This window comes from Neovison vison, chromosome 1, assembly GCF_020171115.1.
Source record: "Neovison vison isolate M4711 chromosome 1, ASM_NN_V1, whole genome shotgun sequence".
In the NCBI taxonomy this organism is placed as follows: domain Eukaryota; kingdom Metazoa; phylum Chordata; class Mammalia; order Carnivora; family Mustelidae; genus Neogale; species Neogale vison.
In genome coordinates, this window is record NC_058091.1 from 288,677,071 (window position 1) to 288,703,787 (window position 26,717).

At 38.0% G+C, this 26,717-nt stretch overlaps 1 protein-coding gene across 4 annotated transcripts in view; it reads left to right on the plus strand.

Moving 5' to 3' along the window:
• Window positions 1-1,582: 1,582 nt before the first annotated feature.
• NADK2 (NAD kinase 2, mitochondrial) overlaps window positions 1,583-26,717 on the plus strand; it is a 43,870-nt gene continuing 18,735 nt past the window's right edge. Inside the window, exons 1-7 of one of the 4 annotated variants that reach the window (XM_044232702.1) lie at window positions 1,593-2,015; window positions 13,444-13,532; window positions 14,402-14,490; window positions 15,353-15,434; window positions 21,658-21,741; window positions 23,117-23,253; window positions 26,033-26,111. In XM_044232702.1, coding sequence (XP_044088637.1) covers window positions 1,716-2,015; window positions 13,444-13,532; window positions 14,402-14,490; window positions 15,353-15,434; window positions 21,658-21,741; window positions 23,117-23,253; window positions 26,033-26,111 — 860 coding nt within the window. In that variant the 5' untranslated portion in view covers window positions 1,593-1,715. Of the gene's footprint in view, window positions 2,016-13,443; window positions 13,533-14,401; window positions 14,491-15,352; window positions 15,435-21,657; window positions 21,742-23,116; window positions 23,254-26,032; window positions 26,112-26,717 lie in introns of all 4 variants that reach the window. The other 3 variants (XM_044232676.1, XM_044232685.1, XM_044232693.1) reach the window with 3 other exon arrangements.

Consider the following 26,717-nt stretch of genomic DNA (forward strand, 5'->3'; position numbering starts at 1 on the left):
TAGAGTCACTATTAGGACCTGCTGTGAGGCAAAGTTCCAGACCAGAAGGGATCAGTGACCTACTAAAAGTAGACATCAGCCTTCTTTGTGTTATTTCTTATTCTAATACACTACCTGGCACACAGGAGGAACTCCATAAATATTCAATGAACCCATGAATGAAGCTGGTGATGGTGGCTAGCTGAAAAGGAAGAGGGCAGATTCATGATCAATTGGGGCTTGATAGAACCTTGGCGTCCCTCTAGCTCAACACCCTCCTTTTACAGATGAGGAATCTGAGGCCCAGGAAGATGAAGCGATCTGCCCGAAGTCCCCAGACTAGTTAATGATAATGTTAGGACTATAAAAAAGCCAAGACGGGGCCCAAGCAAGTGGATGTAAGGAGCAGGAGGGATGAACGGTAGGATGTGGACTGCCATTTGATTCTCCCCTTGCAATGAGAGCGTTTTCTCCCACTTCGCTTCCTACGAAATCAACCCAGGGCCATGTGTAACTATTCCTACAGGGCCAAGCCTCTTTCCTCCTCTGACCTCCCAATCCGCTCAACAGTCCAAAGCAGTCATCACTGTTTTCAGAACTCACTTCTTTCCAGTTAAGAGTCTCCAAAAAACCGAACTACTTACTGCCTATAGAAGGAAGAACAAATTACTAACATTCTTACCTTCCACTATTGACCTATCCACTTTTTCCATCTTATCTCCCCATCTAGAAATGCTCCACATCGCCGGATTCCTCTCTACCCATTTTCCTCTAATTTCCTCAAAGGCTACCTACCTGTCTTTCTCCCTCTGAGCTGACAGTTTTTTGGTTGTTCTTAGGGGCTGTAACTTGAGCAGTCCCACAAGGCACCACTCTTCGATGGACCAGGCACTCGGCTCACTGCGGTCTATCTTGCAGTACTTAATAATTTCTGAGCAGGAACCTCAGCATTTTCATTTTGCACTGGGCCGCACCAATTGTGCAGCTGTGTCCTTGTTCAGGCTCCTTGGCCCCCAGCCCAACGCTGGTCATATCGGCCATCCGACTAGATTTGGTTAAACGAAGGAATAAAGAATACAGTCTTGTGTGCGATAATGAGGGGGTCTAGTTTTATACGAGCCGATAAAGTGCAGTAAGGAAACCCAAGCGAGGAGGTGTCCAGGGTGGCCTTGCTCTACCGCCAGAGGCTCGAAACCCCAGACGGAGCCCCTGCGCTGCTTCAGACCGGTTCCAGCTGGATTCCTAAAGCAGCTCAATCGCCAAATGGAATTCCAGCCCTTCCTCCGGCCGCAGCCAATCCCCGCAGCTCCTCGGGCTCCGAAACCGCAGCTGACTCTGATTGGCCCACAGAGCTGGCGGCGGGCGGGTGGGTTTGGTGCCCACCCAGGGAAGGGGGTGGAGCAGGAGGTGGGCCCCAGAGCGGCGAAGCTGCCACTGCGCAGGCGTAGATGGAAACCGATACACAAACAAACAAAACCCACAGCCCAGAGGCCTCTAGCTCTTCCCCGCCCACCTTTCCTGGGCTCCGGCGCTCCCGCCTCCCCGCCGCCGGGCTTTTCCCCGCCCCCGTCAACGTCTGGGCACGTCCCCCTCGCGGCGCGGGCCACGCACGGCGGTGCACTTAACCTCTCCCCGCCCGGCGCGGAGTTAAAAGCCGGGGCGGCGCGGGCGGCGCGCACTGCTGGTGGCGGGGAGGCGAGGCGGGACCCCGGGCCTGCAGCCCCGCCGGGCGGAGGATGACTTGCTACCGAGGCTTCCTGCTGGGCAGCTGTCGGCGTGTGGCGGGTGGCCGGGCGGCGGTGCTGAGGGGGCCGGGCGCGGGAGGCCCTGCCGCGCGGCCGCGGTTCTGCGGGGACGGCGGCGGCCGGAGGCACCTGGGGCAGGGGCAGCCGCGCGAGCTGGCGGGCTGTGGCAGCCGCCCGGACGGCGGCTTCCGCCCGTCGCGGGTGGTGGTGGTGGCCAAAACAACCCGGTACGAGTTCGAGCAGCAGCGGTACCGTTACGCGGAGCTCTCGGAGGAGGACCTGAAGCAGCTGGTGGGTCCCGGCGCCTCCCCCTCCCTGCTGTGTGCGGACGCGGCCCCCGTTCACTCCCAGGCTCGGTCGCGGCTTCGTGGTGTGGCGAGACCGCTCGGGACCACCCTTCCTCCCCGGCGCCCTAGATGCCCTGCCTTCCCGGCTAGGTGCCCTCTACTCCCTCTGGCTTCGCTCGTAGACTCCTCGCTTTCTGTGTTTGTGCGTCGAGAGAGAGACGGGGGAGAGCGAGACAGACGGCGGGAGAGGGTCACTGTTATTGTAGAGACCCCCAAGACGGGGGAGAAAGACTTGGAGGGGGGAACAGGAGCCCCCAGTGGGAAGGGGTTGGGAATTCATTTGTGCGCTCACCAGCCCCACCCCGTGTTTTCCCTTTCGGGAATAGTAGCAACAGCCCCGAGAAAGGTGGGCGGGTGGCTGAGGTCTGGACGCTCTGGGAACAGGTCCTCAAGCCTCCCACAGAAAAGGGGCTCCGGGGCATGGCTGCGGGAGGTGGCAGAGAGGGCTTTGGTACCGCGGACACACCCCCTTTTACTCTGCAGGACTGCGAGGCCTGAGATACTCCGGAAAGCCGGTCTGAGTGAGCCTTTTCCGTGATGGAACGTGGTCGTCAGACAAGGTTCTAGCAGTTTGTTTGAAAAGCACACGTGTTTTGAGTTCAGGGTTTAGCAAGGGAGAAAATTTGACTTTGGATATATGCTGTTAAATAGAAAGGGCAAGATGGAGGGCAGGTAAACTTGGTAATTATGAGATAAAAAGCTTGCGTCCATAACGTAGCAGTATCTCCGCAATGGACTCTCTTTAGTAGAGATAGCAATATTTTTGCAAAAGTAGATAAATCCATCTAAAGGGGGGGAAAAAAACCCCGAATATCCCTCTCCTCTCTCTCCTTTTGAGATTTCTGATCCCATGCTCTCTACTCACCAATTTTAGGGAAAGGAAGAGTGAAGATGCCACCATGAACAGTATGGAAATCTCCAGTTGTTGATACCATGCACCAAAAAGCTTGGAATTACATGCCTATAACCAAATCTTGTAGACTTCTTTACAGGAGTAGGCAGCCTGTTTTAAACTTCTGGTATGGTTTCTAATCTTCAGATTTGTTTGTAATGTTTTGTACAGGTATCAAAATGAGGTTGTAAATCCTGTCTGCTTAAGTACTGAATCTATTTTCAGCATTCTTGATTCTTTAATGAGTTAATTGAGGAGGGCCCCTGCTTTCATTAGATGGAAGTGCTAGGTGCAGGTTTGTTTTCTCTCTTTTAGTGTTTGAAGATGTAGCAATATATAGAAAACAGTTGTGTGATTTAACAAGAGGAAATCAATCACTTTGAATAGGAAGTTGGAGTAGTTTTGACAGGGAGTGAAGTAGGGGATGAGGCAGGGAAGAATGATGTCAGAAGCAAGCGCATTGTTTGTGTTGGGAAAGGTGTGTTCCTTGGATTGTACTCAGTTTTGCAAGATTTTTAGGTTAAAAATTTTAGGTTAGGTTAAAATACATATATAAATGTGTTCTTCATACAATTTTACAAAAACCTCTCACAACAGTTTAAATTAGTACACTCCGTTGGCCTGTTTGAGGTGTGGGATTAGGGGTAGGATCCTGGGGTTCTAGGCCCAGTTCTGTGTGGTTAACTTCCTAGGGGTCTTTTTAACTTCTCTGGGCCTAATGTGTGACAACGATACCTTTTTGTAGTACAGTCAGGTTTTCAAAGTGCTTTCCCTAGGTCATTGTGTGATAGTAGGATTGGACTAGATAATCTCCAAGGCCTTTTTTAGTTCTCGTGTTTTGAAACTGTGGGTAACTTTTCAAGGCCTCAAGAAAATGCATGCCCTCTGAATTAGACTTTTGAACTAGATAGCCACTAATCAAAACTTTTAAAATGTGGGCAAATCAATATGTCTTTAAAAATTGAACTATCTGGTGTACCCACTCTGAGTATCTAAAGAGAAATCTCTAAGGTAAGTATTTGTCTTTGGCTAGGCAGTGTTGTTTGGGATAAGAAAACTTTGAGTTAAAACTTTTGTGCTATAGAACACATGGTTTTATAATTGCAAGGCACATTTCAATTATGTTTTATTGGATTAGCTCCTTACTGATTTGAGTTTGTTTTACCATTTATATTAAAGGCACCGTTCAGAATGGAATAGCATTAGGTTGAGTGCAAGCCAAAGAATACTGAGCTGTGTAAAAGATATTAAGATACACGAATCACCTGAATTGGGTGTAAAAGAAAGTGTCCATGTGCTTACTTTTGTCTCTGGCATCATACCTCTTAATGTCTGTAGTGTCATGGTAACCTGAACTTTTTGATCAGAGGGTTCTATTTTGTTGTTGAGGTGGTGGTTTTGTTGCAGAATAGGTCTGTGTTAGGTTATTTGTTAAAATGCCAATAAAAGATGAAGGATGGAGTGTCAGTGTAATTTTATACCCTCAACCCTCATAGTTTTTTCACTTTGTAGAAACTTAGAGGAAATACTTAGTTGTTAAAGCCCGTACAGAGTAGGTTTCTATCTTTCAAAGCAGTCAAAGTCTGACTTCCAGTTACTCTTTGTTGCACTACTTTATTTTTTTTAAATCTTTCGATGTTTCCTGTGAATTTCTAGGAAGGTGCCTTCGAAGGTACGTTACCTCTACTAGCTCATTACCTTGCAAGGGCTAATTAAACTATTACTATGATTTGCTTACATCGTAAGAGATGCAGCTGTAAGGAGATGTGGAATTTCTATTAATAGGGTCCATGGAACTCAACAAATTAGATCTTTAAGTGAATCAAAGCTGATTGGAAAGGGTTTTGACATTGTAAACATGGCTTATTGGCCAAAGAGTTATGTTTCATTTAAACACAGTATATACCAAATAAAATATGAACTGTTTCTACTCTTCTCTTCCTTTATCCCAACCCAGAAGCAACCTTCTTTAATGGTTGCCATTTTTAGTTTTTTTAATTTAATTATCTTTATAATGGGATAGAATAATTTCATTTGGCAGTCCCTGTATTACTGGATTAAATTATTCCTAGTTCTTGCTTTCTTAGCATACTTAGGAGATGCAGCACCTTGGATTTTATTTCCCTTACCATGTATCCTGAAAATGATGGTGTAGCTTAGGTTATAATTCTTGGGCAGATACTTTTGCCACATGGTGTGCATTGAGTGTAGTGTATGGAAGTATTTATCAAATTAAAGAATATGATCTGGAGTACTTCCAGGGCTTTCTAACAGAATCTCACTCCTTCAAATCTTTCAGATACAGGCACCAGAGTCCTCTATCTAAAGTGAACATCTGGCCGCTTTATTCCTCTGCTCAGAACTTCTCAAAAGCTCCCTCCCCTTAACCAGTAGAATCAGCTAGGAAATTTGTTAAAATGAGGATGCCTGAACCTCAGCACCACAAGATTCTGATTCAGTTCCTGGAGACTCCAGACTCTGCCATCCTGAACCACACCCTTAAGTTTGCTAGCTCTGTCCAGGGATCTGCATTTTTAACAAGCTCTCCAGGTTTGCAAGTGGTCCCCAGATGACACTTTGAGAAACACTGCTGTATGGGAACCTTTAGGATCCTTACTTAGTACTCCAGATAAGGCCCTTCATGAACTGGCTCCTTTCTACCTCTTGAGCTTCATTTCTGATCAATTTTTGTCCTGAGCTTCATTTTCCATTAATTTCAAACTACTTTTATTTTCATTAGGTGGTGTATTTACTGACCAGTAGTGCATTAAAATGGTTCAGTATGTAAAAGATACAGAAGGGTGTGCATTGAAAAGCCGTTCTCTTATTCTTGTCACTGGGCATACAGTTTTTGTCCCTGGAAGTAGCCGCTGTTAGCAGTTTCTTGTTTTTCCTTCCAGAAATAATCTATACATACAAATCAGCACAGTGAAATATTTTTTTTGTCTCATCCTTTTTTACTTAGTGATTATATACTTTTTAAGCTATTCTGCACTTGTTCTTTCTTTAAAATCGTATGTATAGTACTCCATTGTGTGCATGTCTTAATTTATTAAAATACATTCTATAATGAATAACATTTGTGTTAATTTATTTGCATGTGAATCAAACTTGAAGATAAATATCTAAAGGTAGAATTGTTGGGTCAAAAGGCATGTGCATTTGAATTTTTAATAGGTATCACCAAATTGCTTCCCTTGGAAGCTGTACCAATGTATACCTTCACCAGCAATGGATGAAAGGTGCTTTCCCCCCTCCATAAGCCGTTTATCACATTCTGGGTGTCTTACCAGGCTGGTCCGAGAAAAATGGTATTTCAGGACGGTTTGATTTGCATCTGTTAATGTCTTTACTTTTGCAGCCTCTTTTGCTTTGAATGTTCTTCCTTCCTCTGGCCAGTTCCTAGCCTTCCTTTGAGGTCAAGCTCCAGACATTTCTTCCACAGGAAGCCTTCCTTGGGAACCTTGCTGTGCTCCTTTCTGCTACCAAGGTTGTGTTAGATGTTCTTTACTGTATCTTCCTAATACTTACATATTTGAGCTTTCCACCTTTGAGTATAATCTTATTATTTTCTTCTCTAGACTTGAGGGCAATGACCTCATCTTATTCATCATCCTCTCTATCTTCCCATCCCCACCAAAAAGGGTTCTGACTTTTTAAAAATGAGTTTTGGTTCTTTTCTCCTGGAGGCTCCAGAGCCTTATTTCCAACTATCATTCTTCCAGAAGATTTTAGCTGCTGAGTGCTTAAGGTTGAGGTTACCAACACGAGTTGGTAGAGGAACAAGAGTTTCATGGTTAAATACGTTTGAGAAACATAAACCTAAACAAGACAGAATTTTTATTTGACCATAGGATTTGGTGGGGGAAGGGGGTGCAGATTAGAAAAACGTGTCAAATTTTGTGGAATACATCTTGGAAAATAGAGGCTTATGATATACTCCTTCTATAAATATTTGCAGCTAAATAGGAGACTCCTGAAGATGTAAAAGGATTGAATATTACAGTAGCTGAAATTCTGCCATCAATGTAATCATTGACCAATGTGCTTTAGAGCCCTGATTTTCCCCCTTCACTGTATCAGGATTACCTGGGGGAGATTTTAGAAACAAGGTATATGTGGGCAGCCGTGAGCTTGTAAATAACATAATGTCTTACTATGATCCCCTTTCCTATATTTTCAATTATATGAATTACATTTTGAGTAAAGTATCGATGCACATTAATATCTTCTCAGCTAGTAAAGTGTAAGTTAACTTTATTTTTCACTATCAGTAATCTTTGTTAATATGTAACAGAAATGTGTATTTCAGAATATCAGCAAGTGTGTGGGTTATTTCTTTCCTTGGCAAAGTTCATTCTATATGATGTGGACTGTGCAGGAAATTTGACCAATCTCTGTAAGACCTTTTCATTCAAGAAGAGGTTAGCTGATAGGTTCTCTTCTTCCTAACTGAAGGTTGGTAGAATTGGGACTTGGGAACAGAATAGTTCTTGATTGACCTATATAATTTAATCATTAAATTGAGGCTTAGGGTGCTAATGAGTATTTTCAAGCAGAAGTGAAATGTATAGCTAACATAGGAATGTTAGGAGTCTGTAGTGGGCAAGTCCTGAAGTAAGAGCAGGAGATAGGAGTTTTGATCCTGGTACCAGTTTATTAGCTTTATAAATTTGAGCAAGAAACCTAACCTCTCTCTATTTATCAGCCTCTTTGACTTTGAAATAGGTATAATAATGTCTGCTTTTCCTTGCTTATATAATTTTTAGGAAGATCAAGTTAATCTCTAATTTACATAATTTAGAGCAGCATAATTCTAATTTTTCAGGCACAGTAATGATCATTATGTAAATGCCACTATTATTTACTGAATTAGGTACCTAAAATGGTACTGCTTTGGTCACTTTAAAGTGTTTCCTTTATAAAATAGACCACTAAAAAGGCATGAAGATTTGTTGAATCTAACTCCTGCTTATGTGGTTTTTGTTGTTATTTTTAAGCCAATTTCTTGGAGGAAGTGACAGTCTTGATTTTTTTTTTTAACTTTCTTTTAAAGTTAATTCACTTTAAGTGCTGTCTAGTATTACATTGTTTGGATAATTAGGTTGTTTCCATTTTTTTAATTAGAAAATGCACTTAGAAGTACAAATATGTCCATAAGCATTGAACAGCTCCATGATTCCCCATGTTCTCAGTGGCACTTGGTAGACTTTTACATTTTTGCCAAAGTGATAAGTGTGAAATGATATCTTTTAAGTTCAGGATATCTTAATTAAATATTAAAGAATAAGGAAGAATTTATATGTGAATGGGAGAGAATAGTACTAGCAAGACGGTGGGGGGGGCACCTGGGTGGCTCAGGGGGTTGAGCCTCTGCCTTTGGCTTGGGTCATGATCTCGGGGTCCTGGGATCGAGTCCCACATTGGGCTCTCTGCTTGCGGGGAGGGGAGCTTGCTTCCTCCTCTCTCTCTCCTTGCCTCTCTGCCTACTTGTGATCTCTCTGTGTCAAATAAATAAAACCTTAAAAAAAAAAAAAAGACAAGGGGGAGTTAATCTTTTTGCCAACAAAAAGAACTTAAATGTTTTTGACTCTAATCCACAGTCAGAAAAATTTTACATCATGACTAAGTGCATATACTCATTTGAAATAAAAGATAACATGAAACAGCTGAACCAGTTAAAATGTAGTAGAGTTTATTTTTTTCTTAGTAATGTGGGTTGTCATCAATAAATTGATGTGACAACCATTTTAAGGGCAGTTTGGAAATCTTTGTTCATGAATAAGTTTATAGAAGCTAAATAGGTAAGGCAGACCTTATAAGTATTAAATGTCACGTTCAGGAGTTGGCTTTATGTCCTAGTAATTGTCAGTCTATTTTAGCAGGAGAATACAACTATCACTCCTACTCTCTTTCCCCATAAGAGTGGAGTGGAGGGTCAATTTTTCTGAGACTTTAGCATTCTGGGACTAGTATGAAAGCAGCCTCCTGGTGGTGGTTGTTAGGTTGGCGGAATGGGAAATAAAGACTGAAGACTCAGTTAGCAGTTCTGGAGGCAGGCTATTGCATGAGACCGGAGAAGAGCTGATGTCCAGAAGTCAAGCTGTGGCAGCATGAATGTGAAGGACGGGTTAGAGAAACAGTTTACAGGTATATTTATTGTACTTTTCCACATGGAGATTGATGTGAGGGAAGAATTAAATGGGATACTTGGGTTTATTCTGTTGAAGTTAAGTATTGTTAACTGATATATGGGGGAAGAGCAAATTTGAAGGAGGAATATGTCATCGGATTGGATGGTTTTGGTGAGAGGTACTTGATCTACTAGTGGGGGGATTTAATGTAGACCTTTGAATTTGAGCCTGTAGCTCAAGAGAATGGCGTAAGCTGACAGTATATATTTCATAGTTACTGGTGCATACTTGGGAGATCAAGTCCCTGGAGTGAGGAAGTAACTCAGGGAAAATTATGTGGGAACAGAGAAGAAAGTTAAAGATGGAACCTTGAACGATCCCAACATATGAAGGAGTAGGTGAACAGAATAAAAAGAAGAATGCAGAAATAGAAAGAGAATGATGGGGAAACTAAAGGTAAGCACCTGAGAGAAAGGAGAGTGAAACTGAAGTGATCCAAGATAGATGCCAAATATACCTCAAGAAATACTTCAGCTTCACTGTAGCCGGCTTGATCATGCTAGGTGGAAGTTTACTTTTTAGCTGTTGACCAGGTGTTACTATTCATTTTAAGGCAATTCTGAATTAACACTCACTGCACCATTTAGGTAAGTGGGTATGCTTTTAAGAGTGCTTAAATTATGCCTTGTGAGTTTATGGATCAAACTGTCATTGTCCCAGAAAGTTTGTGCATTTCTTGTATGTTAAAGACTGATTTTCTTCCCTTATTGAGCTTTCATGTGAATTCGTACGTTGAGTACAAAGTAAGTGGCATTCAACTGACTAGTAAAATAAATCTTAAAAATTTGTATTTGTAATAAATTCAGTTTTGTTCAATTAAAAATATCTATGATATTTTAATAAAAGTGGTTGGATCATTTAGGAAATAGCCTAACTACCACATTCTAACTTTAAGGTCGGCGAATTTTTCAGTTCAGTTTCCTCCTTTATTCCTTTCATGCTTTGTTGTATCTTAACTTTGGAGCCACCTAAGGAGAAGTGATGTTGGTTTTTGTAGATTTTGTAGGAGAAACTCTTACTCCTTGAATGAAACTCTTTTTTGCTCTTTCACTGAAGTATGTTGGACTGACATAGAATATGATATGGAAATATGTCAGACTGAAATAGATCTTTTAGATTCACATTGCTTTTTCCAGATATTCTGGTGAATAATCTTATAACTTTGTTTTTAATGCACACCAACAGTCTTTTTTGGGGGGAGGATATTAAAACTGGTGCTAATACTGGTGGTGTAGCATTGCAGAATTGAGAATGTGTTCTAAATTTCAGTAATTTCTCTGATCTCTTCATTGTAGGACATAAAGAATGTGTTTTTGATTAAAGTATGGTTTTAAATCTTTGAGGTCTTGTTATTTTTGGAGGGATAGCTAGCAATTTTTACCAGCCTTTGAATGAGAAGAGAACTTGAAAAACTGTACGTGCCAGTTGAATAGTGATTTCAGGCTTTCTAATTGATCCTTTTACTAAGGCATTTTATAAAATGCCTTATCTTGTATTTGCCTAGTTTAGCCAGTCCATGTTAATGAAGCTTATTAGCCCAACCATCTATATCTTTAAAGAAAATAATTAATATAAGAACTTGTGTTCTCTAAATAAATGTACTGAACATGAGTTGCTAGAGCTTTTACAAAAAACAACCTGGGTGGGAACAGAATGAAATGATATTTCTGCCCCAATATTAACTATTCTGATGATAAATAAATTTTGTATTCAGATTTGGAAATTTAGGAATTTTAGTGTTGGTAGCAAGACTTATTAAAATCATGGAAAACTTGAAGGTTTTTATTAGTGCTTCAAAATTATTTTCTCCACAAATTTAAACCCCCTTCACCATCTCAAAGCACAGTTTCTTAACATTCAACTGCTGAGTAATCTTAATTTTCTGGAGTTTGCTGAGAGCCAGGAAGTGAGCACAAAAGCTTCTGAACCACCAAACTAGAATTTACAGTTATCATACATAAGGATTTCTGTCCTGTATTCTTGGGTACATGTTCTATATAGTCCAAACCAAAAATTAGAGGATAAAAATCTGGACAGGAAACTGGGGACCAGCTACTCTTAAGTTCTATTTATAGCAGGTTAGATGCAGTACATTTGTTGAAACTACTTTAATAGCCTTCTTATACATTTGCGTTAGTTCTCATTGTCCTTGCCAGTTTTCAGTGCCCCATTAAATGCACTTGATTGAGCTAAATTAATGTTTAAACTAATACAGTAGTAAGCACTCAAATATTTGAATGAATGAATTTTTTTAGATTTCAATTTCTAGCTATGTATTCACTCTTGAAATGGGCTCATGAGAGGTAATTTCTGTAACTGTAACAAAATAATATACCATAGTAACTAATCTGTTAGAAAAGTCAGGAGTTTGATATTGAGTATTTTATGAGATTGACTCGCTGCCTACTGTGGTAAGAGAACTGTTGATACTAAGTATTTTAGTTTGAGATTCCAGTTAGATATCCAGAGAAAGATGTCAGATACACTATTGCATACATTTATTTGGAGCCCTGAAGAGAAGCTAAGTTTAGCAGTTGGGAGTCCTCTGCATACAGATCTCTCAGGGAAAGCCTCGAAGCTAGAGATCACCAGGGAGAGAGTAGAGATGAAGAGCACTGTGATCCATATTTACTGAGGGATGGTTAATACGGTTTTAGTTAATTTGTAATTGGGTAATGGTAGTATAATAATCTGAATGTTAATGCTATGTTCATTTATATTCAGAAATTCTACTCTTAAAATAGTTTTTCAAACCTATTATATGTTGATTTTTTTTAATTAAATGAAGGATTATCTAATTATGACCTTGGTCACTGCTTCCCTTTAAAAAATACTTTTGATGTTAGTATGATCTGTCTAAATATGAAGCTTATGTCTAGGTTCCAAAGTGTTGCACAGATTATCAGATCTAATGGATCTTTTTGAGTTAACATCTGTGTATTATCAAATAGCCAAATATGTCCTCCTCTCCCTCTTTTGAGGAGCCTACATTTCCCTTTTGATTGTAGAGTAAGGACAAAACTATTTTAAAACTCTTAACCCCATATTCATAAACAAAAGACTAGAAAGATAGATATCAAAATATTAACATAAATTGTCCTGGGACAATAAGATTATATGTATTTTAAAATTTTCTTTATATATATGTATCTTTGATATTTTGTTATTAATAATTTTTTTAAAGATTTTATTTATTTATTTGACAGAGAGACAGATCACAAGTAGGCAGAGAGGCAGGCAGAGAGAGAGAGGGGGGAGCAGGCTCCACGCTGAGCAGAGAGCCCGATGTGGGGCTCGATCCCAGGACCCTGGGATCATGACCTGAGCTGAAGGCAGAGGCTTTAACCCACTGAGCCACCCAGGCGCCCCTGTTATTAATAATTTTTAAAAGGTAAAATACATATTAAGGATGTTACCTAAAATTTGGTTTTACTTTTAATTGAGTAATCTAAAAGGAATATATTTAAGATTGTATTTTGGACATGTACTTGAAAAACTGATACTGTACCATCAAGAGGCAGAGTATTAAGGGAAGTTGGAGAAGGAAAGAAAATAACATGCTTTTTAATTCTCTCTACGGGACAGATTTCATAGTTGATTAAATGGATTTGCACTAAGGATATGTCTAAACTTCTCTCAACGTTTTACTTTATGGATTATTTCGTAGACATATACTTTAAAAGAGTGACATTGCAAAAATACACATCAGTGGACTAAGAGAGATAATTCTTGAAGGATTTATATCTTCATATCTAAAAGTTATCCAATTTCAGGGAGCTAACCCGGCCTTTGTTTGGATTGCGTGGGGTAAATTCCAAATAGAGTTCATAAATGTGAACAGAAGAGAGCTGCAAATCCAAGTGGAACAAAGGTCATCTAACTGCCTTCTAAAATACTAGTTTATCTTTGGTCTTCAAGTAGCCGCATGTGATGTGTTACAAATTCATTAAAAAAAACACTCAAGAGTCACTTATGGTTTTTGAGTGTTTTTTTTTAATGAATCTGAAAATAAATAAATTGGAAAAAAAAACACTCAAGTTGAAAAATAAGCAAATTTTGAGATCTTATTAACTACATAATTCAGGAAACTTAATGCTGTATTTAATATTGAAAGCAAATTATGATTTTCTAAAATCAGACTTTTCTAGTTCAGTTTAAACTTGTAGTCATAAAAATGTGCCTTAAAAAAAACCCATTATACTTTTTATAGGACTTTTTAAAGAGATATGTTATAATGTATAATATATGTCATGTAATGTGACAGAATTTGTTTTATCTTGATATAGCTTGCATTGAAAGGCTCTAGCTACAGTGGACTGCTTGAACGACATCATATTCACACCAAAAATGTAGAGCATATTCTAGATAGTTTACGGTAAGTTAATGGGATTGGAGCTTTGATGGGCATTTGTATTCAGGACTTCCAGTTTTTATTAGCAGATGATCTTGAGATTTTTAGTAAAGATTGCCATTATAAGATCATTTTCAGAAAATTATATCGTGGTTAATGGAGTTGAAATTAGTGTTTTTAAGGAAATTTTTATTGTACTCTGAAAATTTCACAGATTTTCAGTTAGTATTTGGTCTGAGAAGTGCCTTTTCTACAGAGATAATTCTGTATCCATTAGGCTTCAACTGTATTTGTAATGTCTTATTAAACTGAATACTGTATTATATGGGTGTTTGTTAAAATATTCTTTGAATGTCTAAAAATTATAGGAACTGTAAATTCAGTTAATGCAGTCAGTGAATAAGTTTATATGTATATAAGAGAATCAGTGTGAGGACATGCAAAATAGAAAGTATTTTGGTCACTGTTTCAGTGTCTGACACTGAATGAATATTTGTTGGTTTAAAATAATGACTTTTTATAATTAAAAGGTCTCGAGATTATACTTCTCAACCATTTGTATTAGTGAATTTTAGCATCAGAGGAATAGAGAAAATGAAATGAAATTCTAATTTATTGATACTGCTGTTTGTCAGGGGCAAAAATAAGATGTTTTTGAAGCACATAGAGATTTGGGATAGTCATTAACTTTTGTTTTATTCATATGATTCTTGACCATAGTAAATTGGCTGTTGTAATTAAATCAATGAAAATGAAGTTAACCTTGCAAAACTAAACATAAATTTGTTTATAAAACAAGTTTGGTTTTTTACATTATTGTAATAACCTGTCTCTCAAAACATCCTTCATGTTATTAGTGGACATTTTATATAACCTTTACTTTTTTATCTTAGGAATGAGGGAATCGAGGTTCGTCTAGTAAAGAGGAGAGAATATGATGAAGAGATTGTTCAATGGGCAGATGCTGTCATAGCTGCAGGAGGTAAGAGTTTTACAGAGGTAAAGATGTAATACGGAAATGCTCTTTATTATGCATTTCCAGACACCCTGTGGTCTAGCTGTAATGAAGTCTTCTGATTCCTACCACAAGATGCATTTTGGAATTTTTAGGATAAGATTTAAAATATCTGATATATAAAACATTTCACTTTTGTAGTGAATGATGTTATTGTGAGGTTCTGTGTCTGTTTCTCTGTGTATATTTAAAGTGTGCATTTGCCTTCAAATAGGATTCAAAAGATGAGTTGTAACTGTATTTTGGTTTAGTTATACCAGCCTTAAAAGATGAAATTGTTTAAGAGTTCAATGAGATAAATTCCATCCCACTCTGACTCCAATATACTTACAGCTATCTTTCCTGAACTTTATTATCAAGTGGGCATTGTTGCCAGAGCTTTAAATTGATAACATTTGTTAGAAAAATCTACACTGGACACTTTGTTGGATGTATTCTCTTTAAAATAATGTCTGAATTTGGACTGATGTTATGGCAGAAGGAAGGAGATTTGGTTAGTAGAATGATAAGGATTGGAGCAGTGGTTCCCAGCTGGGAGCTACTATGGGGCATCCGGAAGGTAGAGACCATGGATATGGCTAAACATCCTGTAATGCACAGTACCGCTCCCCCCACCGCCCCAACAAAGAACTATTCTGGCCTAAAATGTCAGTCTTGCCGCTGTTGAGAAATTCTGGATTAGGGATAGTGGGTAGAAAGGAAGTAGAATGGACTGTGGTGGTCAGCAGGTTGGAGTAGGAGTGTGATTGTTAAAGCAAAAGGACTTGTGTTCAAAATGATGTTAAAAACCAGATTTGTTACAAAACTGGTTGTGTTTTATGTCCTTTAGGTGACGGCACAATGCTTCTGGCAGCAAGTAAAGTCTTAGATAGACTTAAACCAGTTATTGGAGTAAACACTGATCCAGAACGGTAAGGAAAAACCTGGTATTTTAGTTTGCTGTGTATGTTATACATACAGTTCTTTGCTTTGCATACTATCTATTTCTGATAAATCTTAACTCTGAGGAGCTCTTTTATTTTCTCCAACGTGGTCACATCGCTGTGCTTTGTTGCTATAGGGAGCTTACTGTGGTGTGTGATGATTAAGTGGAAGGATCACTGCTCCTGGTTATGAGTGTTAGAACTGTGTACCAGAATCATTGTAGAGATGAAATTCAGGCATGTACAGTTAATTTCTACTGTTAGTAGAATTTTCTCCTATGTGGTGGTTTTCAAGGCCCTACCTCTCGTGTATAGCTCAGGCATGAGAAATATAAATGCATTTACTACCATTGGTGGTAGAAAAGTATGACATGGGATGAGGAGTCTTCACATTGGACTTCCCAGGTAGTCTGGGAGTAGTACCTTTTGGCAGAATAGAGCTGAGCCCTTAACCTAGTTGGATATTGGTGACCTTGGGTATCGCTGAAAAGGGAGGACTTAATGTCCCATTTTCTGCCCTTCCTTATGTCTCTCATCTACTTTCCTGGTTATGCCTCTGCTGATTTTCTGGGTGACTTCATTGCCTTAATGAGAGACCAAATCCTGTCACCACTTCTTTTTTTCCTTTCTCAGCTTCACTGACATTTAGCATCATTCTTTTCCATCCACCCGCAGCCATGACTATACCTGGACTTCATGATCATTTAGAGTTACCTCATAGCTTAAATCTTAATTCCACTCTGACCACAGCCTCCTGTCTTTAACAATAGTCTTATTCCCTCAATCCTACTAAATCTGCCCTTTGGTTTTTAGTGTGTTAAGCCCCTCTATTTTCTTAGTTTTCCCTCACTTCATTCACATTCTTGACAAAATTCTCCTTTCCTTCCTTCCTTCCTTTGTCTCTGTCTCCCTCCTTTCCTTTTCCCTTTTTTTTCCTTTTGGGTGGAGGGAGTGCACATGTAATGTGGGGAAGGGGTTAGAGAGGGAGAGAGAGAATCATAAGCAGGCTCCATGCCTAGTGTGGAGCCCATGAGGGGCTTGATCTCACAGCCCCGAGACAAAATCAAGAATTGGAAGCTTAACCAGCTGAGCCACTCAGGTGCCCCTCTTAAAAAACCTCTTAAACATTTTGTACCACTGTCTTTCTGTTCAGTCCTGCATCAGTCTATGATCCTTTTTATTCCTTCTTCAGCACTGCTGAGGCCATCTGGTCCTGGGGGAGTAGAAACTTAAACTTGGTGACTTATTTGGGCCCAAATTTACTTCCAGTTTTTCATTTCTAGCACTTAGAACTGGACCGTCAGAGTTGTTCAGAAAAGCTTTCTGTGTGGCTCAGGTCTCTCTTCTTCCCCGTGCTCTGCGGTAGCTACTTGAAGGTTATTTAACTATATGCTTCTTGCCTTCCTTACCCTTTATCCTTCAGCATTAGTCTTCTCTTACCTCATAAAGGAAATAGAAATCATTGGACTTTTTAACTTTTCCCTGGCTTTGGAACAAAGTCTTTTTCTGTTATTTGTTCCTATTCTTCCCCTCTCTCCAGCATGCTTCTTCCGAGTCTAAAAACTTGTTCAAGACTATACTCTTTTAAGAAAATGTAATAAATCCTTTACCCTGTATCTCTCTCTTTGTTATTATTCTTTTTCTTCCTCTTTACCTCCAAGCTTGGTATCTCCACTTCCTTACTTAAGTTACTGTTTGGCCATCTTTTCCATCTTTTCTGGTTTGCCTCCAGCCAGTTCCTTGACATTCTTTTTGCCTTACCAGTGATGTCCTGGTTACTGAAGTTACTGAACATTTCAGTCCTTCTCTTACTTGATTTCTGGGAAGTTTTTGCTCCTTTGTTGCATCTGTAATTCTTTGGCATTTATGACACACACCCCACCCCCACCCCCAATCCTGGTGACTACTATGTTGTCTCTTTTGGAGGATGTTATATTTAAGTCGCTGCTTAAATAATGGTGTCTTCACTTCTGGGCCATCTTTTTCTTTAACTTTTTATACAATCTCCAGTGTAACTCATTAATATCTGTAGTTGAACTTAAATCCTGGTGACTCCAAAATATTTATAGCCAGCATTGATCTTGCTTCCACTCTTATCCTTATTTATATTCTCTCCCCACTGCAGCCAGAGTGATCATTTTATGAAAGTTTGATAATATTAAGTGACTTCTGTGCTCAGAATCTTACGGTGGCTCCCCATGAAACCCAGGATAAAAATCTAATTTAAGATTTTTATCTAATCTATCTTACCTAATTTAAAATCTAATTTACTCTGATTCGGGGGTGGAGGGGCCCATTCACCCTGATTTGCCAAGAACTTTCCTAGTTTTAGCACTGAAAGTTCCATGTCCTGGAAAAATTGTCAGTCCTAAGCAAACTGGGACAATTCGTCACCTTAGCTATGACATATAAGACACTACATTTTCTGGTTCCTGATTATTCTCTGTCCTTTCTCCTGTTATTTTTCTCTTTCTTCATGCTATTCTAGCCATACTGTCCTCTATTTGAAAGTATCCAATGGCATTAAAAATGTAACAAGTCTGGCTGGCTCAGTCTTAGAGCATGGGACCCTGAATCTCCGGCTCATGAGTTTAAGTATTATGTTGGGCTTGAAGCCTACTTAAAAAAAAAAAGAAAGACAGTGGTACAAAAAGCACCTGGGTGGCTCAGTGGGTTAAAGCCTCTGCCTTCAGCTCAGGTCATGATCCCAGGGTTCTGGGATTGAGCCCCACGTCAGGCTCTCTGCTTAGCAGGAAGCCTGCTTTGTCCTCCTCTCTTTCTGCCTGCCTTTCTGCCTACTTGTGATCTGTCTGTCAAATAAATAAAATCTTTAAAAAAAAAAAAAAAGGCAACATGTCTACAAGTGAACCTGTTTCCCTAGCCTTCCCCTACCATACTTGATGACTGGAATCATAACCTGTGCTGAAGCTGGGACCACCCTGTATCACAGTGGTCTGTGGCTCTAGTGTTGAGTTCTTGGGATCTTAGCTTTGAGTCCATCTCTTGCCATCCTCACTGCTAACTGAGCATAGGCCTTTATAACTGGTTGTTGAAATCACTGCAACAGCTTCCAGTCTTGCTTATTCCAACCCATCGATTATACTCCTCATGTTCTTTCCGAAGTACAAATCTGATTGTATTCTACTTCTAAATTAAAATCTTCTAGGCTTTTTCTATGATCTTCAGAATACATTGAAAATGCCTTAGTGCTTTTTTAGTTTCACTGAGCCTCTCTTACTTGTGGGTACTCTACTTTCAGAAAAAATTACTGAAGTTCTAGGAACTCCCTGCGATTCTTCTTATGGCTGCTTTTTATTTTTTGTTTTTTGTTTTTTTAATTGCATTTTTTGCCCAGTTTTGTTGAGCTGTACCTGACAGACTGAATATATTTAAGGTGTGCTGCAGAATAACATAATGTGAAATGATTACCACTAAACTTAGTTAACGTTTATCATCTCCTATAGATATGAAAGAAAAGTGCTTTTTTTTTTTTTTTCTGATGAGAACTCTTAGGATCTACTCTTTATAACTCAAATATACAGCAGTAGGAACTATAATTCTTTGGTTGTGTTGTTACATCTCCAGTATTTGTTTATCTTATAATTAGAAGTTTTTACCTTTGACCACCTTCACCCAGTTCCTCCATCACCCATTTAAGTGCACATGTCAAGTATGAGCATCTGCTAACACCATGGGTGAGGCTTTTCCTCGGGTGAGGAGGTTCGTTGATACTTAAAACAGGAGGATGTGAAAGAATATGTGAAAGAGTTCTCCAGAAGGTGTATATTGTTTTCATGCCCTTATACATGCTGCTTCTTTCTTTTTGCCTGGGGCGCCCTTATAACCACTTCCTCGGTTGTTCGGTTGTGTAATTGTTCATTGGAAACTGGTGCCTCTCCTGGACTCTAATTCTCTGCAGAGAGCATATTATTTTCTGCTTGGTTGTTGTCTCTTCCATTAGACTATAAATGTCTGAGTATAGGATTGTATTTTAATTCCTCTGTCACTGTTACAGTATTATACATAGTTCATAAACAATAAACCTTTGAAATGAGTGATTAAATGATCTTAGGGAGTAGGGCTAGGACTGACTAAATGTTTCCTGAGTGTAAGTAATTGAGATAATTGATTCAGTAAATATTTTTTTATTGTCTTTGGTGTTGATTCATTTATATTTTGGAACTTCTCAATGGCATATTTTTATATCATTAAGAAATTCTTTAGTGATCACATTTTATACAATTTGTTGAAATATATTTTCCTTCAAAAAGCTGGCTTAATACTCATAGAAGCGTGTGGGAATTTTGAAACTGGCAAGCAGGCAGTACTGCTTCTCTACTTTCTATCTAGAATAATAGGCTTTAGAAGTTCTTTGGTTTCTCATCTTTTTTCAGGCCAAGAATGTATTAAGCCTCCTAGCTCGTTTGGTAATTCAGGTTGCCTGACTTCTTTTTCTTAAGTACTCTGGTGACTCACAAGCCTTAAATAAGCCCAGAAGTTAATGTTCAACTTAAATTTCCTCTCCTCTGTATTAGTTATCAAATGCTGCATGACAAATCAGACCAGAACTTGGAGGCTTAAACAGTAGTAATCATTTCTTAGGAGGTTATGGTCAGCAGGGGCTGCAGGCACCTGAAGGCTTGACTTGGGCTGGAGGATCCCCTTCTAAGATGGTTCACTTATATGGACTCATCTAAATTAAATATATAACTTTGGTTTGTCTTGTTTGTATTCTGCATTCAGTTTATTGAGCCCAATAAATAAATATGAACTTGAATGCTTAATAATTAAAATGGGATAGAAGGCATGTGGAATTAGCCTGCAAGGTCGCTGCCTAGCATTCACACCTTTATGTGGTTCTCTCCCTGCTTCTGTATTCAATCAGGGCTGGCCTGTGTGACCAGTGGAATATGGTATGAAAGTGTGTGGATTCCAAGGCCAGGTCATAAGTGGTATTACAGCTTCTGTATTAGTCTCTTGGATTGCTCATTCTAGGGTAAGTCAGCCAGCATGATGTGAGGATACTCCAGCAGCCCCGTGGAGAGGCTCTCATGGGGAAGAATTGAGGCCTCTTGCCAGTAGCTCGCACCAATTTGCCAGCCACGTGAGTGAGCCACATTGAAAGTGAATCCTCCAGGCCAGCTCAGGCCTTCAGGTGCTGACGGCCCTGGCTGACATCTGACTACAATCTAATGAGACATTGTTCTCTGTCCCAGGTGTTGTAGACTGGTTGACCCCAGCAGGTACTGTTCTAGCAAATGGCTATTGATACCCTCTGTACACTTAGCACTGTGTAAAAGTGTTGCAGTGACTATGAAAATTAAAAAACTTAGGGCCTAGTCTAAATTTCAGTGTTGATCCTCACAGATTAAAAAAAAAATTGATTTGTCACAACTTTGTAAAAGCCTTTTTTTCTGCTCTTTACGCTTATAATGTACAGCGATTAAGAATTTGTTTTGCCAAGTCTCCTCAACCTTTATTTCAAGATCAATGCATCATGTAAATGATGATTGAACTTTCTGGATGCTGTTCCTCATGTTAGGTGCCACGTTTGCTCATCTTCCTGTATTAACTAAAGGCAATGTTAACACTGTCATTTGTACTTTTTTAAAAAAATATTTGTCTTCTATGTCAAGCTCTTCACTCCCTGGAGGAAGTTTACCCTCATATATTTGAGTAAATGAAGGATTGGAATCGATTAGCTTTATGATTTCTCTTCATGACTCAGTATCTTAAATGATATTGAAAAGGGATTTATGGTTCACTTTCACAGATAGTGTGATTCCTCAGAGTAACCTTTTGAGATTAGTGGTTTTATCTCTCTTTTAGAGATGAGAAAGCAGATGCTAAAGTGACTTGCCCAAAGTTTATAGTTAAGTAATTTAAGGTAGGGTGCAAATACCACCATACCATTACATAATTTTGTAAGGTGATCAGTTGCTGGCAAATGTGGTGTTATTTTTAGTTTCACTGTGATGTGGAAACTTTAGTAGTGTGTATTATAGCATTGAAGATGGATGTAAAATCACTCTTTTTCTATTTGGTCTTTTTGTCTTACTGAAAGTACAGAAAGTTTCGTGGCCAAAAAATTGAAGTATGGAACAGAAATCTATAAAATTTCATGTCTGGTTTTTTTTGTAGTTTAGTGATACATTTTGAATTAAGTTTTTCTTTCTTTCCTTTTCTTTATACCACTACAAATCTCTTAAAGGTCTGAGGGTCATTTATGTCTTCCTGTTCGATATACACATTCCTTCCCAGAAGCCTTACAGAAGTTCTATCGTGGTGAGTTCAGGTAGGAATTTCTTACAGTTGTTTTATAAATATCTTTATGTGCCACTAGAAATGCTTTTGAACAGAACAAGTTAGATAATATTTGGCTTAGTGCATAGTTCTGTATTGTTCTTTATGCCTATTGTCATTAGCTTAGTCACACAAACCTCTACCTTTCTTCTAGTCCAACTGGAACTATGTAGAGAAACGCTGACAAAAATCACTTGCCCTGTAGCCCAACTGCAAGTGGAGGGGTTTTCTCCATCAGATCGAGGCCGTGTTTCTATTTTCTAAATGTTGTTACATGTTCTTAGCAGTTTGGTACAAGGGTAAAACTAAGTGTTCAAATTCTGAGATTTTATATTTTTAACCCCCCTCTTCTATCCAGAATGGCTGAGGGTTGGATTCACTCCACCATTCTGAGGTTCCTGGGATGTTTATTTTACCTATTAAGTGTTTTCTCAGGTAGGGGGATGTTTTGTCATACTTCTTTAACTTAATTTGTTCAGTGGTCAGGCTATCCTGAAAAGAGAAGCGTCGGGGGAGGAGCCGAGATGGGGTTGGTGATTGTAGTAGAGAGTACCAAGTTGGACGACTTTTTATTTCCTGACTTGGACTAGATTTTTACTGTTTGAGAAAGCGCTTTGTCTGCTTTTTTTTTTTTTTTTTTTTAAATTGTATGAAATTTTGATTTCTGGAATCACTAGTAATGATTCTAGTTTCTGATCATTTCAAAAGTTTGGCACCTCTACAAATGTCCAGTTTATAGCTACCAATTGGGAGTATATTTTTATATACTAATCTAGCAGAATCTGTCCCACTGGCTTTTTGATAAATTAGTTTTTGGTTTTGAAATCAATTATACCTAATTTTTTTCCTGCTCTCAAAAATATCTTAAGTTTGAGGTGTAATCTTAAATGTTATAAAATTTGTCATTGATTTCTTTTTTATTGTAAAAAGAATCATTGTAGAACTTTAGGAGAGAGAGTTTTGTCTGACCATCTTAACTCAATAATTGTTTTAATCTCAGAGTGGTTTTTTACTTGTTTTTTGTTTTGTTTTGTTTTTGCAAGTTATACTTTTGTATGAATGAAACACAGCTGTATCTAACTCAGTAGCTTAGATTTAATGGATACTTAATAAGGAATTTGATTTTAATTCAAGTTATGTGGAAGATTTTGTACAAATATATGAGATATTTGTATTATTTTTGAAAAGAGAACTAAATCTCTGAATTTGTCTTTGAGGAGGAACCTTTGGGTTTTAGGTGTTTCTGGTATAATTTGTTCGTGGAATAATAGGTTTTTAACATGAATTTCTTAATTTGGTGAAATTATAATGCCTCATCCTAAGCTTATTTTATCTTAACATATTTGGTTTTCCTTCACTCTTCTAAGGTGGTTATGGAGGCAGCGAATCAGGTTGTACCTTGAAGGGACTGGCATAAACCCTGTTCCTGTGGACCTTCATGAACAGCAGCTAAGTTTGAATCAACATAGCAGAGCCTTCAACATTGAAAGAGTTCATGATGAAAGTAAGTTGATTGGGAATTAGATATGTTTGGGCAATATTTAACTTCTTGTTCCTTTTGACTTCTAATTTCTAGAAGTAATAATTTGTAATTAACTTATTTCGGGATTTTAGTACTACTGACGACATTTAAGAAAATACAGTGAACTACTTCAGGTGTAAAATGTAATATGACTAGATACAGAAATAAGAATTAAGTGTATTTCCAGAAGAAATGTTTTCTAGGATGGGTTTGAAAACTTGTTGATTATGAAAGAATTATAAAATGTCTAAGAATAGTTGATATTTAAGGAAAGATTCTTGGCATTAATCTTTAAAATGTCAAAAAGAAAAAAGAGCAGTAGAAATAAATGACCTAATCTGTAGATTTCTTAATAATTATACATTTGTATAGTCATATTTAAATATATGTACCATATCAGCACCTGGGTGGCTCAGTCGGTTGGGCGGCTGCCTTCAACTCGGGTCATGATCTCAGGGTCCTGGGACTGAGTCTCACATTGGGCTTCCTGCTCAGCAGGGAGCCTGCTTTTCCCTCTCCCTCTGCCTGTGCTCTGCCTATTTATGTGCTCTCTTTGTCAAATAAATAAATAAATAGTAGTTGTTGATTTGAACATTTTTGTTGGGAAATTTTGCATTGCAGCCTTAAGATTTGTGTTTCAGACATCTCTGTAAGCTGCTAAGATAATATTAGTATAAGGTGATAATGCAGGTTTTTTTTTTAATGTTAAGGTGAATTCTCGGTTTTCTGGATTGTAATTTAGCTATATTGTCCTACTTTTTCCAGTAATTTTAAGACTTTCATGATACAGGAAGACCCCAAGAGATAAATATCTGTGGACTGTATAAAAAGATAATTTTTTTTCCTCCTGTGTTTCATTTCTTGGCTAAACTTATCAGGAAAAGCTACCTTTACAAACCTTTGTTTCTTTTTTTTTTTTTTAATGATTTTATTTATTTATTTGACAGAGAGATCACAAGTAGGCAGAGAGGCAGGCAGAGAGAGAGAGGAGGAAGCAGGCTCCCCGCTGGGCAGAGAGCCCGATGCGGGACTCGATCCCAGGACCCTGAGATCATGACCTGAGCCAAAAGGCAGCGGCTTAACCCACTGAGCCACCCAGGCGCCCCTACAAACCTTTGTTTCTGTCTTATCTCATTATTTTCAGAGTTTTTCATGGTGATATATAGCATTATAAGTTTGGGCTGTTCTTTAATTATGTGTCCATGTCATGTTTTAAAGATTTTAAAATTTTAGTTGGAATCTTACTTTATTCCTAGCCAAAAGAATTTATTGCTATCACCGGAGACATTCAAGATTGGCTCTGAAATTCAGCGGCTTTATAAGAAAGCTATGGATTGGTCTTTAGAGATTCATTGCTTAGATTCCTGTCTCAGATTTACTGTTTAGTTTTACAAACTAAGTTTATATATATATGTATATATTATACTTAATATATATATATTTCACATAGTTATTAACTAAGAAATAAAATCACATAGTTATTAACTAAATAACATCCAGGATGTTTACATCTAATTAATGGCATTTCTAGAAAAAGAGAAAATGTTCAAAAAAATAATAGAAATTTTTCAAAACGTAGGCACCATTCTTTGAATTGTAAGGACCCACAAATACTTAGCATAACTAATGGTAAAAGATTTCATACCAAGTATGTCAGAATACTAGGGATAAAATAAAGTTCCTGTAATTTCCAGAGAGGAAGTGGTGGTGGTGATTGTGGCCATTATTTTATACAGGAAGAATCTGGAATCAATAGTTTCTGATTTCTCAGTAGTAACACTGGAAATTACTATGCTTATTGTAATATTTTTGTTAGTAACAATTATATGATATTTATGTTGTCTAGACACTACTTTAGAGGGCTTTTCTGTGAGCATGTTTTTTGATAGCTTTATTTTGTGAGAAAAAATTTAGGAAGATTTCAAGGTATATCTCATTTTTTTCTATTTAAATTCTCATCACAGTGGTAGGAAACATTATTAGGAAGCTACCATTTGGAATTTTGGAATATAGGAGTAAGTATGATATTAATAAATATGTCACTGTGTTTGATCCCTGATTTAGCTAATTTAGAACAAAAAATTATAGAAAAAAACACATTTTAGTTTATTGGTTTTTTTTTTTTTTTAACTTTTCAGCTTAAAAATAGATACTGGACTGTATTTGTGTACAAGTTAGTGAGGAATACATTTTTATTACCTGTATACTTTCAAGGGAAGGTAGGTTTGGTTTATTATTTTTAAATTTTCATCACAAACTAGTAACTAGATGCAGCAGTATTCCTCCAGTGCTACTACTGCTAAAAACGCTCTTGAAGTTTTCTATTTGAGGAAAAAAAAAATCTGATCTCTAATGTATAACCAATTTGGTTTCTAATATAACCATGCATGTAATTTGCTCCTTAAATCCAAAGTGGCTCCTGTGGAAGGAAGTACTTGATTATTTCCATATCTCAAGCTCTCAGAGGAAAATTAAGTGTGACAACAAGAATCTTATGAGATGGATAAGTATATTTCGTCACTCTTGAAAAATTGTTTCAAGAAGAATTAAGGTTTATTTTGGAGAGAGAGGCTTCATTGGAGGTATGTTAGGTGATTCTGAGGTTCCTTATGAACACTCTAAGTACGATTTAACTTTGTTAGTAATGTTAAAGTATGGATTCTGTTGAAACAAAAGTATGAATATATTAATGTTTTATTAAAATCTTAAGTCTTAACATTTCTGAAATTTTAACAAGTTGTTTTTCCTTTCATTACTACAGGACCTGAGGCTTCGGGACCCCAGCTTTTGCCAGTGAGGGCACTAAATGAAGTCTTCATTGGGGAGAGTCTATCATCCAGGTACTTTTACTTTTAAACCTGTCTTCTTGAGTTTGGAATTTCATGTTTTAGTATTTTTTAGATATTTATTTGATCTCTACACCCTAAATATTGTGAATAATTAATATGGTGTAAGTGATAGAAATGAGTTATTTAATGAAATTTTCCAAAACTTTCTCACACATTTATAATACATGTTAAGAGGAAAGATGGTTCTATGAGCAAAAAAGTTTGTGAAACCCTAGGTTTAAGTTATTCAGGTTCCATTCCTATAGAGCCTTTAATCTGTCATATAGGTGCTTTATAAATGTTTAAGAGAATGGTATACATTTGCAGTTGTTATAGAACTTTTATAAACAGTCCATATTAAAACTTCCCAACTACTTATCTTAATAATATCCCTTAAGGCTGATTTGCTTATTTTTTTATCTAGGATCCACTTAAGGATTATGCATTTTGTTTGGCCATCATGGCTCTTTATAATTAAGAATCGTTCCTCAGTCCCACCTCTGTTTTGTCATTTCTGATATTAATATTTTTGTATAGTCTAAGCCATTTGGTTTGAAAAATCCCTTGTTTTAGATATGTATGATTTTTCTCTCTCTGCATGATAAGATTCAGACTAAA